Source organism: Dasypus novemcinctus, chromosome 11 (assembly GCF_030445035.2).
Source record: "Dasypus novemcinctus isolate mDasNov1 chromosome 11, mDasNov1.1.hap2, whole genome shotgun sequence".
NCBI classification, from domain to species: domain Eukaryota; kingdom Metazoa; phylum Chordata; class Mammalia; order Cingulata; family Dasypodidae; genus Dasypus; species Dasypus novemcinctus.
The window spans coordinates 22131574-22147353 of NC_080683.1; the positions used below are offsets into that span (position 1 = coordinate 22131574).

The following is a 15780-nucleotide window of genomic DNA, read 5'->3' on the forward strand; positions in this document are numbered from 1 at the left end:
GCATTGAGGTTCATTAGGCCTAGTGATGGAATCTGCTTTGTGATTGCTTCGAAGAATCAACTTGCTATCCCTCTGCAAGGGCTTTGATTTCTACCTATTTTAAAGTCTGTTTCTCCTAATTCTCCAATGAATCTGTGAGCTCCTAATATATCTATTATAAAGCCTAATTTCCTTAAGTTAATTAGAGTTGGTTTCCGTAGCTTCCATCCAAAATTGCCAAACTGATCCCAATAGACTTCCATTATTCTCATCTAGTCTAGCTCTCACCCCTTTTCTTCCCTTCATTAAATCCCCTTTTTAATATGAGATTCATAACGTACACTTTATTTTGAATTTTCTCAATCTAGTGTTATACCTAGAAGGGGCCTTAAAGGCAATCTAGCTCAATGGTTCTCATACTTGGCAGCATGTTAGAATAACCTGGAAATTTTTTTAAAAATGCCAGTCCTCTGAGTCACACCCCAGGCCAATTACTCCAAAGTTCATGTAAGTGGGGGCCATGTAACTACTTTTTTTTCTTTTTTAATATTTCCTAAGTGATTTCAACTTACAGTCAAGTTTCAAAACCACTGAGGTAGTTCAGTCTCATGTTACTTCAGAGGCAATCACCGGACATTGTAAATCCTCACAGGGCCCACTGGATGGAATGGAGGAGAGTATGGGCTATGATGTGAACCAATGTACATGAGGTGCAGAGGTGCCCAAAGATGTACTTACAAAATCCAATGGATGTGTCATGATGATGGGAACGAGTGTTGTTGGGGGGGGGAGAGGGGGGGTGGGGGGATGGGGTTGAATGGGACCTCACATATATATTTTTAATGTAATATTATTACAAAGTCAATAAAAAATAAAAAAATTAAAAAAAAAAAAAAAAAAAAAAAGAAATGGGAAAATTGGGCTGTTTAACGTCTGTTTGTTTTGTCTTCTCAACCCTATTGTAAACTCCTAGAAATAAAAGGTCTTGTACTTCTTCAACCTCTAGAAAGCAAATAATGTAGTTATACATGGTAGTTATATACCAAGCAGCAAATAAATATGCTCCATACCCAGGGTTTTTACTCTTAGCCACACATTAATCATTTGGGGGCAATGTAAGGTTTAAAAAAAAATACTGCTTCATGATCTCTCTACCCACTCTCACTCTGATCTACCAGGTAAGCTTGAGCTTTTCTGGGGACAAAATTGGCCTGTGAGTGAGTACAACCGGTCATAATATGTCAGGCTTATTTAGCTCTCAGAAAGAAAAGCATTATCTGAACAAAATTTATTTACCAATCAACTGATCCAATAAGAATAAGTAGGCCCAAGAGTCTTTGCTGAAAGAAAGACTATTTTCTGAATTGTGAATTCTTCTGCCAAAGGCCATTGATGGGTTCCCAAATACACCAAGGTATGGAGGATCTCCACAGAAAGGAGTGTTATATCAACTTTTGAACCAGATGTAGGAATACAAACTATTGCCAATATACTGAAATAGAAAAGTTTTACTTTGCTACCGCAGTCTCCACAAACCTGGTTATTTCCTAGGCTTTAAAAGTGAAAGTCTATTAAAACCCTTGATGTATTGCTATACATTCTATTGCCAGAGCCACCCTAATCAAACACCTGGCCTGCCAAACACCTTCCACCTTATATTCCTACTTCATTAGGGGACACGATTCTATATGCTTTCTAAATACCCATGACCAAAGACCACCAGGAACACATCTTTACCACTACCACTACCACTACCACTAACGTTAGGTTTATGTATCTTACAAGAGAGAAAGGCCCCTAGAGAATTGTGGAATGTCATTAAGTGGGGTTGGGAGGGGCTTCTTATAGGATTCAGGCTCGTGCTTGGAATGTAAGGAGGGCTTAAGGAAGTAGAAGGCAGTACCAGTGCTGGCTTGAAAGTTTTCAAGAGGTGGGGGCAATTTAATGATAGGACATTTTGGTAATTTTAATCTAGGAGATGAAAGATTAAAGCAAGCATAAACTAGAGGTATCATTAGTAAAGGAACGACAGTCACAAGGTAGTCACAAGAGGGGTTTTTTAATCATTTTTGGGGTTTTGTAGTGGCCTTGTCTCTGGCACCTTCCAAACATGATCACAGAGTAGCTTATGTAAACAGTATCTATATTCTGGGAGTGTTGATTAAGTCATTTGGGATGGTCTTGGCCTGGTTGCCAATAGGGCTGCATTTTACGTTCACACAAGTGAAAAAATAACCTGGCTAATAGGTCAGTTTTTTTCTACTTAAGAATTTTAGATTTGGTAGGAGAAAGCTCATAGATATTAATATGGGTGTTTGCTGAGACCAGCTCAGCAATAGGTTTGCACAAAGGGAAGGTGATGGAGAACTTAAGAAATAAAGGACAGAAAGAAAGATGTAAGGGAGAAAATAAAGATGGGACCAAGGGACTCACAGCTTCTGGAACTGAGAGCCTCGACCCTAGTTTCCACACCATATTTATTAGAAATTACAAAGCAGCAGTTATCTATGTTTACTTTCAAGGCTGTTTGTTATTAAAGCTTCAACACCTACAATACTAGGGAACAGGCCATACAAAGTTCAAATGCCTCCTCATGCAAATAATTTTCGTGGGGACCAGACAGCGTTCCAACTAGTGAAGGCCGGCATTCCTCAGCCCACTCATTTTATCTGCATTAAGGAAACGTTTCAACTTCAAGCCAGGTTCCCACGTTCAAAAGCAAGCTATTTTCCCGCAGGTGTTAAAGCTAGAGGCCTACAGCAGGAAGGTACATCTTACTAAAGGCAGAGGTACTAGTATAACTGAGGGTGAGACTACCATAAAAATTTTTTTAAACTTCCAAATCTATTAGACAAAATTAGAGGGCCTACTTGCTGGAAGATTAGGCCCATCAGGGACTTCTTTTGACTCCACCAGGGTATAATATAGACTGGTGTCCTTCTGTCACTTTTCAGACCCCAGGGATTTGAATTGCTTTACCACTCCTAACTGGCATGCACACTAATAGGCAATGCCTAGAGGAAGTAAATGGGTCCATTTTAGCCTTTTAGGCATGTTTAGCTATTTGTGGCACAGCCCATACCCCTATCCAGGAGGCAAGCTACCTTTTCCTCCAGTTTATCTTCCCTGTAGATTTTACCTCTTTGATGTTTGATTTACCTTAGCTTTTCCTCCTAATGTTTTCTTAAGCATTAATACACCACTTCTTGACATCTGGAAATTAAGGTGCCTTGGCAAATGGGTTTCCCCATTCGCCACAGTTATAATCATCTATCCTAATCCCCAAAGACAAGTAAACTATTTGGAAACAAGAAACCTTGTGTTTTACCTTAAGCTTCCCCCAAATTAGACAATTTAATTGGAATTCCCCAATATTATTTTGAGGAAGGAAAATAGAAGGACCAGAATTTATGAAAATTTTTCATTTTCTCATGATGTTATTCATGGATCACTAGAATCTGAATCCCTAGAGCCTTGCTAAAGATCCATATTCCTAAACCCTGTCCCAAACCTATGAAAACAAGTCTTTGAGAGCCATTAATTTACACTTTTAACAAGTCACTCTGAAGATTTTCAAGTACATTTAAGTCAATTTACTATCTCCTACCTCTGGACAAAGGATTTCATGTATTCGTTACCATTTGTAAAGATTGAAAACCTCAAAGAGCAAGCAACTTTGCTTTGTTTCCCGGTATTCACATCACCTAGAATAGTAGCTGGCATTGTTGCTGGCATTTAGCACCTACTCAGTAATAACTGATTAAAGAAAATGAACAGAAAACATGAAGCCATAGCCTTAAAATAGGAAGGTAATTTAGAGGTCATTTGGAAGCGAGCATTTTAATCATGAGTTAGAAACCTGTGTCCACTGTTTACCAGCATTTGACCTTAGGCAAGGACTTAACATCTCTGTGCTTTCTTTTCTTTTTTTTTTTTTCAAATTCTACTCAATTTATTCATTTTTTAAAAAGATATTACATTAAAAAAATCATCTCTGTGCTTTCAAATTCTCAAGGGACCACAGTAATAGCACTACTTCCTTAGATTGCTGTAGAGAAAAAATTAATGGAAATATATAAACTGCTTCGAACAATTCTTGGCTCAAATGCTCAGAAACCTTTGTGAATTAGGATTTATTGCTCAACAGCCCAAGGTCATTTGTGCGCACTGACCCGTTTTCTCACTCTTCCCCACTTTTTTCCTTTAGATGATCTGACAGATGGAAGGTCTTTCCAAAATATCTTTCACCATTTACTTGGTCCTTCCTATATGTACAGAAATATCCACCATTGCAGTCATTTTTCTAAATCAGATACAAAATGGTGCATATTTTCTAGTAAGACAAACATCTGTCACATGAAATGGATGGAAAATCACAAACGGCGGTCTCTGTGTTAGTTTTTCACATTAACCTTAGGCAAAGGTTGTGTGTCACAGGACCTGAGGATGGGTAGATTTGGAAACCCTAGTGGAAATAGGCATGTTTTCAAACCTCTGAAGTTGAAGAGACATTCATTTAGCGGTTTTTGTTTTGTTTTGTTTTGTTTTTAAAGCAAAGGCCAAAGACCCATCCTGAGGTAGGCTCTGATTAGTACCAAAATGAAGCCAGGTGTGAGCACTGGTCATTATAAACCCTGGCTCCCAAAGGAAGCAGGGCAAACAACCCCGAAGCTGTTGCCTCAGAGCCTTAAAATGTCCCAATCTAACCCTTTGATCTACATTCGATAATCTTGGGGTGGATTCCCAACAGAGATGAATTTCTTCAGTTAAGAATTGATTAAATCAGATGAGCTTTTTTTAAACTTCCTTGCTCCTTCACGTCGGGGACTGTCTGCGGAAAGAAGGTACGGTTTGTCTTGAGCATTTTTGGCCGTGCTTTTCCCTGGTTCTCCAGAGACCTCCACTCCCCCGCCCATGGCAGGGCGTCTTTGGCCCCTCACCTCGTTAAAATGGAGGGTAAGAGGGTGTCTTCTGCGCCTCACCTCGCAAAAAGATCGGGTGGGAAACTAGGATGGTACTTAAGAAACTAGGATGGAACTTGAGAATTTCGTATTTCGTATAAGAAACACGAAGAAGGGTGCAGGGCTGTGGTAGCAGTGGAGAGGAGGGAGCAGAGGTGCGTTTGGGGCAAAGGTCGTGCTTCTATTCCTCCCGGGCAGGAAAGCCGCGTGGCAAAGGAGGCCGACGAGACCCGGCGGCGGCCAGCCCCGAGGTCGCCTGCGGCGGCTCCTGACTCCAGCTCCCGCGGGCCGGCCGCAGAGGCCACGCCCCGGGCCTGCTCGCCCCGCGCCTTCCGGAGCCCCGCGGGAGCTCGCTTCCTGAGCCCGCGGACGCGCGAAAAGAATGAAAGACCCCTCTGCCAGGATGCAGAGTCCCGGGTCGTGTGGAGCGGCAGGTTCCCACAGCTGGTCGGGGCGCGCCTGGGCCTTTCAGCCGGAGCTGGGGCGCCGGGCTTCCCTGCCCCCGGGCGCCCCGAATGCCGTGACCGCGGGGGCGAGCGGAAGCCCGGGAAGCACCCCGGCAAACGGGTCGGCTGCGCGGGGCCCGGGGCCGCGGGCTGCAGAGAAGCAGGAATGTGAGCCCTGGGTCCGAGAGAAAGTGCTCTTTCTTCTGCACCCGGAAAGGTGGCTGGGGACTCAAAGGGGCCCTGCCCAGGAAGCGGTGGCCAGTGGGGAGGACCTTCCCCAGGCGGGCGGAGACGGCAGCGAACGAGACGGCCCTTCCCTCTCACCACGAGAAACGCGGGCTTTCGGCAGCCGTGTAGACGCTCTCTGCCCACCTTCGGCCCGGGACCCCGCGGCCCCACCCAAATCCGTACTCGTGCGGGTCGTGGATTATCGGGTGACACAGGAGGTGCAGGAGACCGCGTGGACAAAGGGTCTCATGACCACAAAGACCGAGGAGCGATCCATTACCGCGGTCACTTTCCGCACGATCCAGGAGTGAGGCAGCTTTGGGGACGCCGGGGTCCCTGAAGAACTCGGGTTCATCTGGCTCAGAGGGAGGCACCCGCCTCCTTGCAGCGGAGAGGATCCTTTCAGGATACCCAAGGACCGAATCCCAGAGGAGATTAAACCGGGAAGAGGAGCCAGAGGAAAGCTCCTGGTTGGTGCATCAGCGGTAATCGTTAAGAAAAGCTCTGCTGTTCCGGGAAACCGAGCCTGCAATTAACTTACCAAAATTCTTGAGATGCTGGCGCAGGCCTCCTGGGAGACCGGCGGCTCCAGACACAGCCGAAGGACTTTAAACCTTACTACCTCTCTTGTGATTTTCAATACCGTGGCGACCCGAGGACCTCAGTCATTCAGAGGAGAGGGAGAAAAGGTACTTTCAAATTGGCAGAATGTACGAGTTTTAAAATAAGAAAACCTGTTCTCAGTGTGCCAGACCTCTGGATTGATCTCTTTTCTTCCTTTCCTTCCCTCCCCTCTTCTTTAGGACTTAAAGCTGGAGGTTGACGTGCTCCCTACAGGGGAGGGGTGAGAATGGGTAGAGAGAGACTTATTTTGAAAGTTGAAAAAGAAATGGGGAAATAAAAACGTAAAATAAAGCTTTGTTTAGCAGCAAATAAACAAAATCTTGCCATTTTCCTGCTGTGCACATTTTCTTTTTCACATTTCAGTGTTACGAAGAAGAAAGAGGAGCTAGGAAAAGAAGTAGGAAAATAGAAGACTGAACTTTGAAGGAGAAATGCCATTTCAAAGGGCTTTACCCAAAGAATATTTAATTGAATCCAGCATAAATGGGATCATATTGATTTCAGCAGGCTTTTAATATTATGAAAATACTATTTCAGTGTTTAAAATGCTGCAGGTAAACCTTTCTGATAGAAATGTATAGTTTGCCATAAAGTGATTGCATGTCTCCTTGTCCACAGTTACTTATTATTAATAAGAACGTTAGTCAAGAGTTAGTTGATATTTCATCTTTTATGGTGCCCATGGGGGAGAGGGGTCTTTCCTGGTGTTATTGAAAAACCACATTTTTCTTATTTTATGTATTCATCTTTATTATTAAATAACATCCTTATTAACTCTTTAGTAACATGGGCACTTTTGGACCTATTTTGGAAATCAGGGAGAAGCAAAGCCCTCCCTCTAAACCAGGGTTCTTAACTTTTTGTTGCACTGACCCATTGGCCGGTCAGGTGAAAACCACGGACCCCTTACTAAGTCCACACTCTACTGTGTATTATTTAATAAATACATCACACCTGCACCGACACAGCCTCAGAAGAATAATGGTTTTTAAAAAAATTTCCATTCAAGCTCACAGACTCCTTGTTAAGAAACCCTGCTCTAGATGAACTGCTTGACTTCACTCACTACTAAAGTAGTCTTTAGGTACTGCAAGAAAAAAGCCAAATGGGACTTTGGCTTTTGAGAGGCAAATGGTTGAACAGCGCTCTCCACCTTACCTATCACACTCTGCCCTTTACTTTTCAGTTCAGACTTTGAAATGCCCTCAAAAGATCCTCTGATTCAGATCTTGCTTCCTGGAAGGCAAGGTATGTCCCTGATTCAACGATGAAATAAGCAAGGCCTGAGCTAGTGATTGCATGTGCTTACTATAATAAGTAGGTAAAGAATATGATCATCTCCCTCCCCACCTAAAGGCTTGGGAATAACTCAGGAATCTTAAGTTCACTGAGGACATCCTGGGTTTCCTCAGCCCTGTTTATGAGAAGGAGAATCTCCTTGGTATCGCTAAATATAGCAAGGCCTGGTGGATGGAGAAGCACCATTAGTGGTTCTCAAGCCCTTGAGGCTCACTTGAGAGAGAAATCCAGCCCCTGAGCTGATCTGTGTTTAAAATTGCTTGGCAGGTAGAAAAGGTAAAATACTACCTTTTGACCTTTGAATTCTCTTTTCCTTCAACAACGCTAGGCATGTTTCCTATGTGAGGTTAAACTTCTTGGCAGACAAATTTCAGACCTGAGCTTAAAAAATTTGGTTTTGGGAAATGGATGTGGCTCAACCAATTGGGCTCCTGTCGACCATATAGGAGGTCTAGGGTTCTATGCCCAGGGCCTCTTGGGGAGGGCAAGCCTGGCCGATACAGCGAGTTGGCCCACGAGGAGTGCCGCCCTGTGTGGGAATGTCACCCCATGTGGGGAAAGCCGCCCTGCGTGGGAGTGCTGGCCAATGCAGAGAGCTGGCGCAGCAAGATGACACAACAGGAGACACAGAGAAGAGAAAATAAGAAGATGTAGCAGAACAGGGGAGCTGAGGTGGCTCAAAAGAGTAATCACCTCTCTCCCCCTCCAGAAGGTACCAGGATCGGTTCCAAGAGACACCTAATGAGAATACAAGCAAACACAGAAGAACACTGCGAATGGACACACAGAGCAGACAATGGGGGGAAGTATGGGGTGTGTGTGTGTGAGAGAAATAAAAAATCTTAAAAAAAAAAAAATTTGATTGTGAGTCCTCAAAGCTCTCAGTGTTTGAACATTGAATATACACAACAAGAAAAGCCCTTAAACAATGACCAAAAATGGTAGCATCATTCAATTGCCCTGTCTTGAACTTGGGCAGTTCAAATGGCTTGGGTTAAAAACTGGCTCCATTTCTTACTATGACCTTGGGCAAGATGCTAAATCTCAATGCACCTCTGTGTCTTTATTTGTTAAATGGGCATAATAAATAATATCTATGTAATATTTTTTTAGAATTAAGTTAAATTTAAAATACTTAGTGCCAGACCTACAATAAATGCTAACATTAGGTATTATTGTTGTTACCGTTTATTTTGCTTTTCACCCTAACCAGGCCTTTTCACAATGTTTCATGGATCAGAACATTCCTTAAATTCCTTAGCCTGACCTCCTAATTTGTGATCAGGATTTACCCTAGAGCCAAAAGGCCTAAGGTACAGTCTGGGTGAGTGTGAAAAGTCAATTCTTAACAGGTACTTTCTTTAGGATGTGGTCAGGTTAGTTTGTTTTCCCTCAGGGGTTTTTAATGTCCTCCAAAAAAAAAGCAAAATAGGCACAATTATTTTTCATTTTATCTCCTTTGAGTAAAAAAAATTATTCTTAAAACATTTATACTGCTTCCAGGGTAACTGTCTGCAACTAGAGTATTTCAAGTGCTTATAGAGTTGCTTTAAACATATCTCACAGGAAACAAAAAGTAATGCATTGAACTTCCATTGACTTTGCTTCACAGGTTTCCCTGATTGGAATAAAACCCATCCTGTGAGGAGTCTGAAGAAGCCTCTCCTATCTCAGTGTCCTGGGTGTGACTCTCAGGCATCTTCAATACTAAGACATCTATGAGGATGGCTGGGTCTTGGCTCTTTGGTCTTAACCTCCACCTCACTCAAAAATATAGTCGTCCACAATCATTGCAGTAGATGGCTGAGTCACAGCAGGGATTTCCAGAAGCCATATGAGTAACTTTAGGACAAATGTCACATGGTAAGTCTGGGCCCTTCAGAACTGCTATGGATCAGATCTGACCTCCATTAAAGCCCTTTGTCCACAACTTCAGTCAGCTTTGAGATGCATTACATTTAAATTGCAACTCTCATTCTTGTTGACTCTTATCAGCACTTGGTGATAAAATCTGATGGGGGTCATTGCTTTAAAAGAAAAAAGAAAAATTTAAGGAAACACTTTCTGTGATATAAAAGTATAGAGGAAGAAAAACAACAAACTCACCCATGACTTCAAATCCCTGTTAATATTTACAAAATTTCCAGTCAGATTTTATTTCTTTTCTATTTTATGTATATATACATATATACTGTAAGAGATGGAGAATCAGTTTAGTTTTCACATAAAGGTAATATAAAGCAGGGAGGAAGAAAATAGTAATGTAAACTGGCAGCCTACTGCCTCACTCTCCCACTCCCAGGTCAAGCAGGAACAAAGGAAACCAGCTTAAACCAGTCTTACAGCCAGTAAAAAGGATGCATAAGAAAGAGCTAAGTCAATACCAACTCAGCACTAAATTCCATACCTTATTTGGCAAAAGGAGCAGGTAAAAACCAAAACAGTTGGAATGTATGGAGGAAGCTGTTAATCAAAACCTGGGGAGGTGGGGGGGAAGGAGGGGGAGCAGATTTGGCTCAATTGATAGAGCGTCTGCCTGCCACATGGGAGGCCCAGGGTTCAAGTCTAGGGCCTCCTGGCCAGTATGGTGAGCTGGCCCACCTGCGGTGCTGATGCGCACAAGGAGTGCTGTGCCACACACAGGTGTCTTCCATGTAGGGGAGCCCCACGTGCAAGGACTGTGCCCCTCAAGGAGAGCTGCCCCGCAGGAGAAAAGTGCAGTCTGCCCAGGAGTGGCGCCGCACACATGGAGAGCTGATGCAGCAAGATGATGCAACAAAAAAGACAGATTCCTGGTGCTGCTGACAACAATGCAAGTGGAAGAAGAAGAACACACAGCAAATGGACTGAGAGAGCAGACAATGGCGTGGGAGGTAAGGGGGGAGAAGTTTTAAAAAACAAAAAACTGAGGAGCAGGAAAATTAGACTTCTTGAGTAGGCTGTAACCTCTGAAGTATCCAGTCTATGGAGAAACAGAGGAAGAGCTTGCATGCTAGGCTTAGAGGTATAAATTGTGTAATTTTCCTTTGTTTACAGTACTCGCCACGTTTTCTGGTTGTGTGCCACTTCTTGAAAGATTGAGAATAGATTATTTTTTTCTCCACAGTCCAGTGAGCCTTATTTTCTTCCAGAAGGAGATTTCTTTCTTATACATACACTTTTCTGACCTTAAATTATATATAAACTGGTGTAACCTATATGTATTTTCTGAATATTTTGTGTTTAAACTTTGATATGACATACACTGATACTACTTCAAATGTGTGGTCCTTGGACTAGCAGTGTGGGCATCTCCCAGAAACTTGTTAGAAATGCAGAATCTCAGGCCTTTCCCCAGATCTACTGAATAGTAATTTCTATCTTAAGATCCCTGGTGGTTCATATTTAAGTTTGAGAAGCATTGACATATACCCTGTATTGAGTTCTGTAGCCTCCTTTTTCACTTATAAAAATTAAAATGATTTTGCATTCCCCATTGTTAGCAATACCATGAAAATATTGATATGAAGAATTACAAAAAGATTTAGATATTAGAGAATGGTATAATATAGTATAGATCAATTTGTGAATTGTTAAAGAGATCTCTACATTTTTTTAAAAAGGCTTGTGGTTCTCAAAATTTTCCTAAGGGAACCTTACTTGATTATTGGAATTAAAACTATTTCAGGAATTTGCTTTTATAATGTGAAATAATACATTATCAAAAACTCCTTAAGGGAAAAAGGGCAGGAAGTCATTACAACTCCATTGCAACACTTCTGCAGGCTGAGTCAGAACTTGTCAGCCACTGATGAATTGTGCATGGGTGGTGGAGTGAGTGAGGCTTGAATTTGAATCAACTGATTCAGGTAAGAAAATAGGGTTGCAACTTGTGAACACTGACTTTATAACAGCCGTCAGTACTTTGTAAAGAAGGAGGGCAAATCTAGGTGCCTTTACTTTTCTAGATGGAGATAAAAACAGCCCATTTTACCTTAGAGTAAGGAGTTATAGTCAGTTCTTAGGCACTATGAGGCCAATGAAACGATTTAAGACAGCATAAGTGTACTTTAGGAGACTGTGGCTTTAACAAAAATACAAAATTTTAGAGTGGAAATAAAGACACTCAAATGACAACAAATGAACTATTTATTTAGGGCTTGGTATAGCAAAGGAGTCAGCCACCATCACTTGCTGCGACAGGCAGGGGAGTGGGAAAGCTGTACAGTGAAAACCTGATGGCTTCAGGGGTGCGCTCTATGCTGTTGGGCTCTGAAGCCAGCCTCGGTATACCCGATCCCTGCAGTTACAAGCGTCAGAATAGAGTCTCTCATTCCAGTGTAACTGGATGGGAAAACATGCGAATTTGCAAAATGAGGTAATCTTAAAATCAAGGTTGGTTCATGTCTCTCCTCAGTTGAGATTATGTTGGAGTGGAGGAAAAGGATTCTGTGACTTGGAAACTGTTATGAAGTGGCCAATGAGTTTGGCAATGGGTGGGGTTTGCCCCAGGTGCTAGCAATAAGTGCAGTTGTCTTGAGATTTTAAAACAATGGTGACTAAAAGTCTGCTTTTTGTTAACCAACATGCGTTTAATGATAAAATACTCCTTTTTGAAAAACAATATTTTCTTGATGTAAATTTGAAAAAATTCCTGTTATTACTGATTGAATTTTAATAATGCAGATTGAGTTTCAATTTAACACATTATTTCCGTTTCATATGTTTTTCCACATAGAAGTTAATTTGACGAACTCAGCATTGTCCTCCTACTCACAGACTCAACAGCTACCTGCATTTTTTTTTTTTTTTTTTTTAGAGTAAATTTAAATTCCTAAGGGTTCAGAATCTTTCCAGCTCACTTGGGGAGCAGTTTATGTCTACAGCCCTATCTATATATTGTTGCTTTACAAGGGCAGCTTTGATGTTAACAGTAGTAGCAGTGATTGTAGTGGTTAAGGAAAAGAAGTTGAGTTACTTCAGTTCAATCATACGTGACCGCTGTTTTATGTGTAAAATTTAAAACAAAGAGCAAGATGTAACATTTTTTTGGTAAGTATAAATTTAGTTCACAAATGAAATATTTTACTAAATTTGAGTATCTTTAACATTGGAATTTTTGAATTGTTTTAAAACTAAAGAATGAATCAAGGAAATGAAATGTTACATCAATGCTATAGTTTAGTAGTTGTTTTTCAGACGTTTATTAAAGCTTGTCATATAATTTACATAAAGTATTATTGTATCAGACTGTAGCCAAAAGATGGAAGTTGTTTCATTTATGATCATTTCTGGACATAATTTTGTCATGTTGATGGTAAAAATTGTCTGCTTTGGGTGTTGTAATGTTGTAGAATTTAAGAGAAGTTCAATTATTTGAGTATAGAGAGGCCAGGACTCAGGAATGATTTTGAGAAGGAAAAATGGTTTATTGACGGCCTGCCGGACTCGGGAACTTCTGTTTGAATCCCGAGCCCCGAACAAGACTTTCAAACGTCTTTTATACAGAGAGGAAAGGCCAAATGGTCCCTTTGTTTCAGTTCTCAATAGGCTTCAATTAGCATATATCTCTTCCACGTCTTAGGTAAGCTTTTAGCAGGGACTCCAGATATTTTAGATAAGCTTTTAGCATATTTACTTTTTGCATTTCCCCTAAATACTTAAAGTTTATAGCCCTTGCATTGTTAAACATTTCCTGGGACTGGAGCCGCTTCCACTGTCCCTAAGGGCAGGACTGCAGCCTCTTACCGTTCCACACCCACAAGTCAAACAACTTAGTTATCTCTGAAGAGACAAAGAGCCTTCCACCCATAGCCCACATCAGTAACACAGGTAGAGACCCTGGCCTGCCATCTATACCCATTGTAATGCAGGTGGTCAAGCTCGACCAACTGATTTGGTATTTCAGAGGTACCACAGGGGAGCCCAGCAACGGTCTTGCCTTTATTACTCACATGGCCCAGTGGGTGGACTGGGGGAGAGTGTAAACTACAATGTAAACCATTAACCATGTGGTGCAGCAGTGCTCCAAAATGTATTCACCAAATGCAATGAATGTCCCACGATGATGAAAGAGGTTATGGATGTGGGAGGAGTGGGGTAGGGGGTATATGGGGACCTCATAGTTTTTGAATGTAACATTTAAAAAAAGAAAAGAAAATGGAATAGGATACCACTCTTCCAGGAGTGGGGGTGGGGGTGGGGGTGGGAGGTGGGGTATATGGGAACCTCTTATATTCTTTTAATATAACATTATTTGTGATCTATGTATCTTTAAAAAGAAAGACAATGAAGAGTAATAAAAAAAGAAAAAAACTAAGAACCCAGTGTCGGCAAGTGGGGGGAAGCTCCATCCTTATCATTTGCAGACTGGTGGCAGCCGGCCAGCCAGGGCTGTTCCACATTGTGCTCCACACACTGCTCCGCCCTAACAGACTCGGTCAGCTTTTGTGAGGTTACAGACAGTGGGACACAAGATTACTGGTTAACAATGACCAGATCCCCTGATTATTATCGCAGGTGTTCCTTCGACTCTTTCAGCCAAGTCCTTGTTTATGAGGGTCAAGTGGTCAGCTGGACCAACCTACCCTTATTCCAGGGCTCTGGGTTCACAGAAAGGGCATTCAGACTTTATCTATCCTACAGGTGTCAATTAAAATGATCATTTGCATTGGGCATCCAGAAAAGAATTTTCCGAAAGACAAACAATTGACCTGCTGGCAGATGAGCAATACTGGGTGATAAATCAGTTTGGGTCCAGTAGCGATAGTGAGGTAGGAGAAAGGGGAACCTGCAGCATGTGGAGAATCACATGGTTGTGGGAAATTGGCTTACCTATTTGTTGCTTCCTGTTATTGTACAAGATGTTCTAAGTTGCTTCCTGTTATTGTAAATTGCCTTATTGTAGATGTTGCAAGTTGCTTGTTATTGTACAAGATGTTCTGAGTTGCCTCCTGTTATTGTGAAATACCTTATTGTGGATGTTTCAGGTTGCTTCTTGTAGCCCACAGCTTCTCCTTAGCTTTCAAATAAATACAATGGGGAAACGAGCGTTGAGGCTCTCAGTTTCAAAAGCTGTGAAGTCCCCTGTTCCCATCTTTGTTTCCTTCTTGTGTCTTTCTTTCTGTCCTTTTATTTCTTCAGTTCTGTGTTGCCTTCCCTTCATAGAGACCTATAGCTGAGCTGGTCTCAGCATCACATATTTAGAAACGTGGGGCAGATGGACAGTCACTTACCTAGAGACTTGAGTGAGGTGGAAAGTCAAGAGACCTCTACCTCTGGGAAGACCGGCAGTGACCACAGGTTTCCAGGAAAGACACCTGCTTGCAAGCGATAGAACCTAAGGTTTCACAAACAATGGCTCAACTTACTTAGTAACCCGCCCCTTGCCCAAGGACTTATAAGATGTCAACTCATAACCCCTGGAGACACTCTCCCCTCAGTAGCTCAGAGACTAACTGTGCTTCTTAGCACATACCCCGCCCACTTGCTCAGCTTTCCTTCCTTTAACACTGTTAATAAATTCTCTTTTGCCTACTCCACCAAGAATAGCACATCAAAATGGACAAGCATACCATACTAGTCTATGTATATCTGCTTCCCCCTTTGTAAGACCTCCCTATGTGATAAGGAATTTAATGCCAGCTAGTCATTGTAGCCCCCCCATCTGGAAATCCCCTTAATGCCTTTATAAGCAGCTGTGACCAGATGGCTATTGAGACTCCCATTCCAGTGCCCCCTGTCTGAGATCTCCCTGCTCCAGCAGTTTCTCCTTTAATAAACCCATGGCTTTGATTATACAGGTGGTTTTATTTCTTTTGACATTACGAACACAAAAAATGGAGGGCTGCAAGTTGAGAACTCAGGTTCCTGATCTCAAATCAAAGCTGTTTCTGTCATTGCCCCTGTAAAAGGAAGCAGGCAAAATTGATTAATTTTGACTTTGGATTTAGAATTAATGGATATAACTCTGTTGTAGCAGTTGTGAGAGGTTTAATTATTTGCGTATAGAAAGGCCAAGACTCAGGAATGATTTTGAGAAGGAAAAAGGGTTTATTAACGGCCAGCCAGACTCGAGAGCTTTCCGTTGCAAACCCGAGCCCTGAACAAGAATTTTGAGTTCTTTTTATACAGAGGAAGGGCTAAATCGTTCTTTGTTTCAGTGCTCAATAGGTTTGAATTAGCATATATATCTTTCACATCCTAGGTAAGCTTTTAGCATGGACTTCATACATTCTAGATAAGCTTTTAGTAATTTAGTTTGC

The 15780-nt window shown here is 41.9% G+C and overlaps 1 protein-coding gene across 3 annotated transcripts; it reads left to right on the forward strand.

Annotated features, from left to right (window-relative positions):
- The first annotated feature begins 3900 nt into the window (after positions 1 to 3900).
- Positions 3901 to 14611, forward strand: C11H6orf141 (chromosome 11 C6orf141 homolog). Of its 3 annotated transcripts, XM_004471187.5 has the most exons (3): positions 5006 to 6303; positions 9150 to 9400; positions 10196 to 14611. In XM_004471187.5, the coding sequence occupies exon 1, from the start codon at positions 5323 to 5325 to the stop codon at positions 5923 to 5925; it is 603 nt and encodes a 200-aa protein (XP_004471244.1). In that variant the 5' UTR covers positions 5006 to 5322; the 3' UTR covers positions 5926 to 6303; positions 9150 to 9400; positions 10196 to 14611. The 3 variants fall into 3 exon arrangements, with proteins under 3 accessions (XP_004471243.1, XP_004471244.1, XP_023448258.1); XM_004471186.5 differs by lacking the exons at positions 9150 to 9400; positions 10196 to 14611 and adding an exon at positions 6418 to 7289 and having other exon boundaries at positions 3901 to 6303; XM_023592490.3 differs by having other exon boundaries at positions 9150 to 14611.
- The last annotated feature ends 1169 nt before the right edge of the window (positions 14612 to 15780 follow it).

What these genes read in the sequence shown, in the direction of transcription:
- C11H6orf141 (XM_004471186.5), top strand. Translation starts at nt 5,323, where the DNA reads ATGAAAGACCCCTCTGCCAGGATGCAGAGTCCCGGGTCGTGTGGAGCG.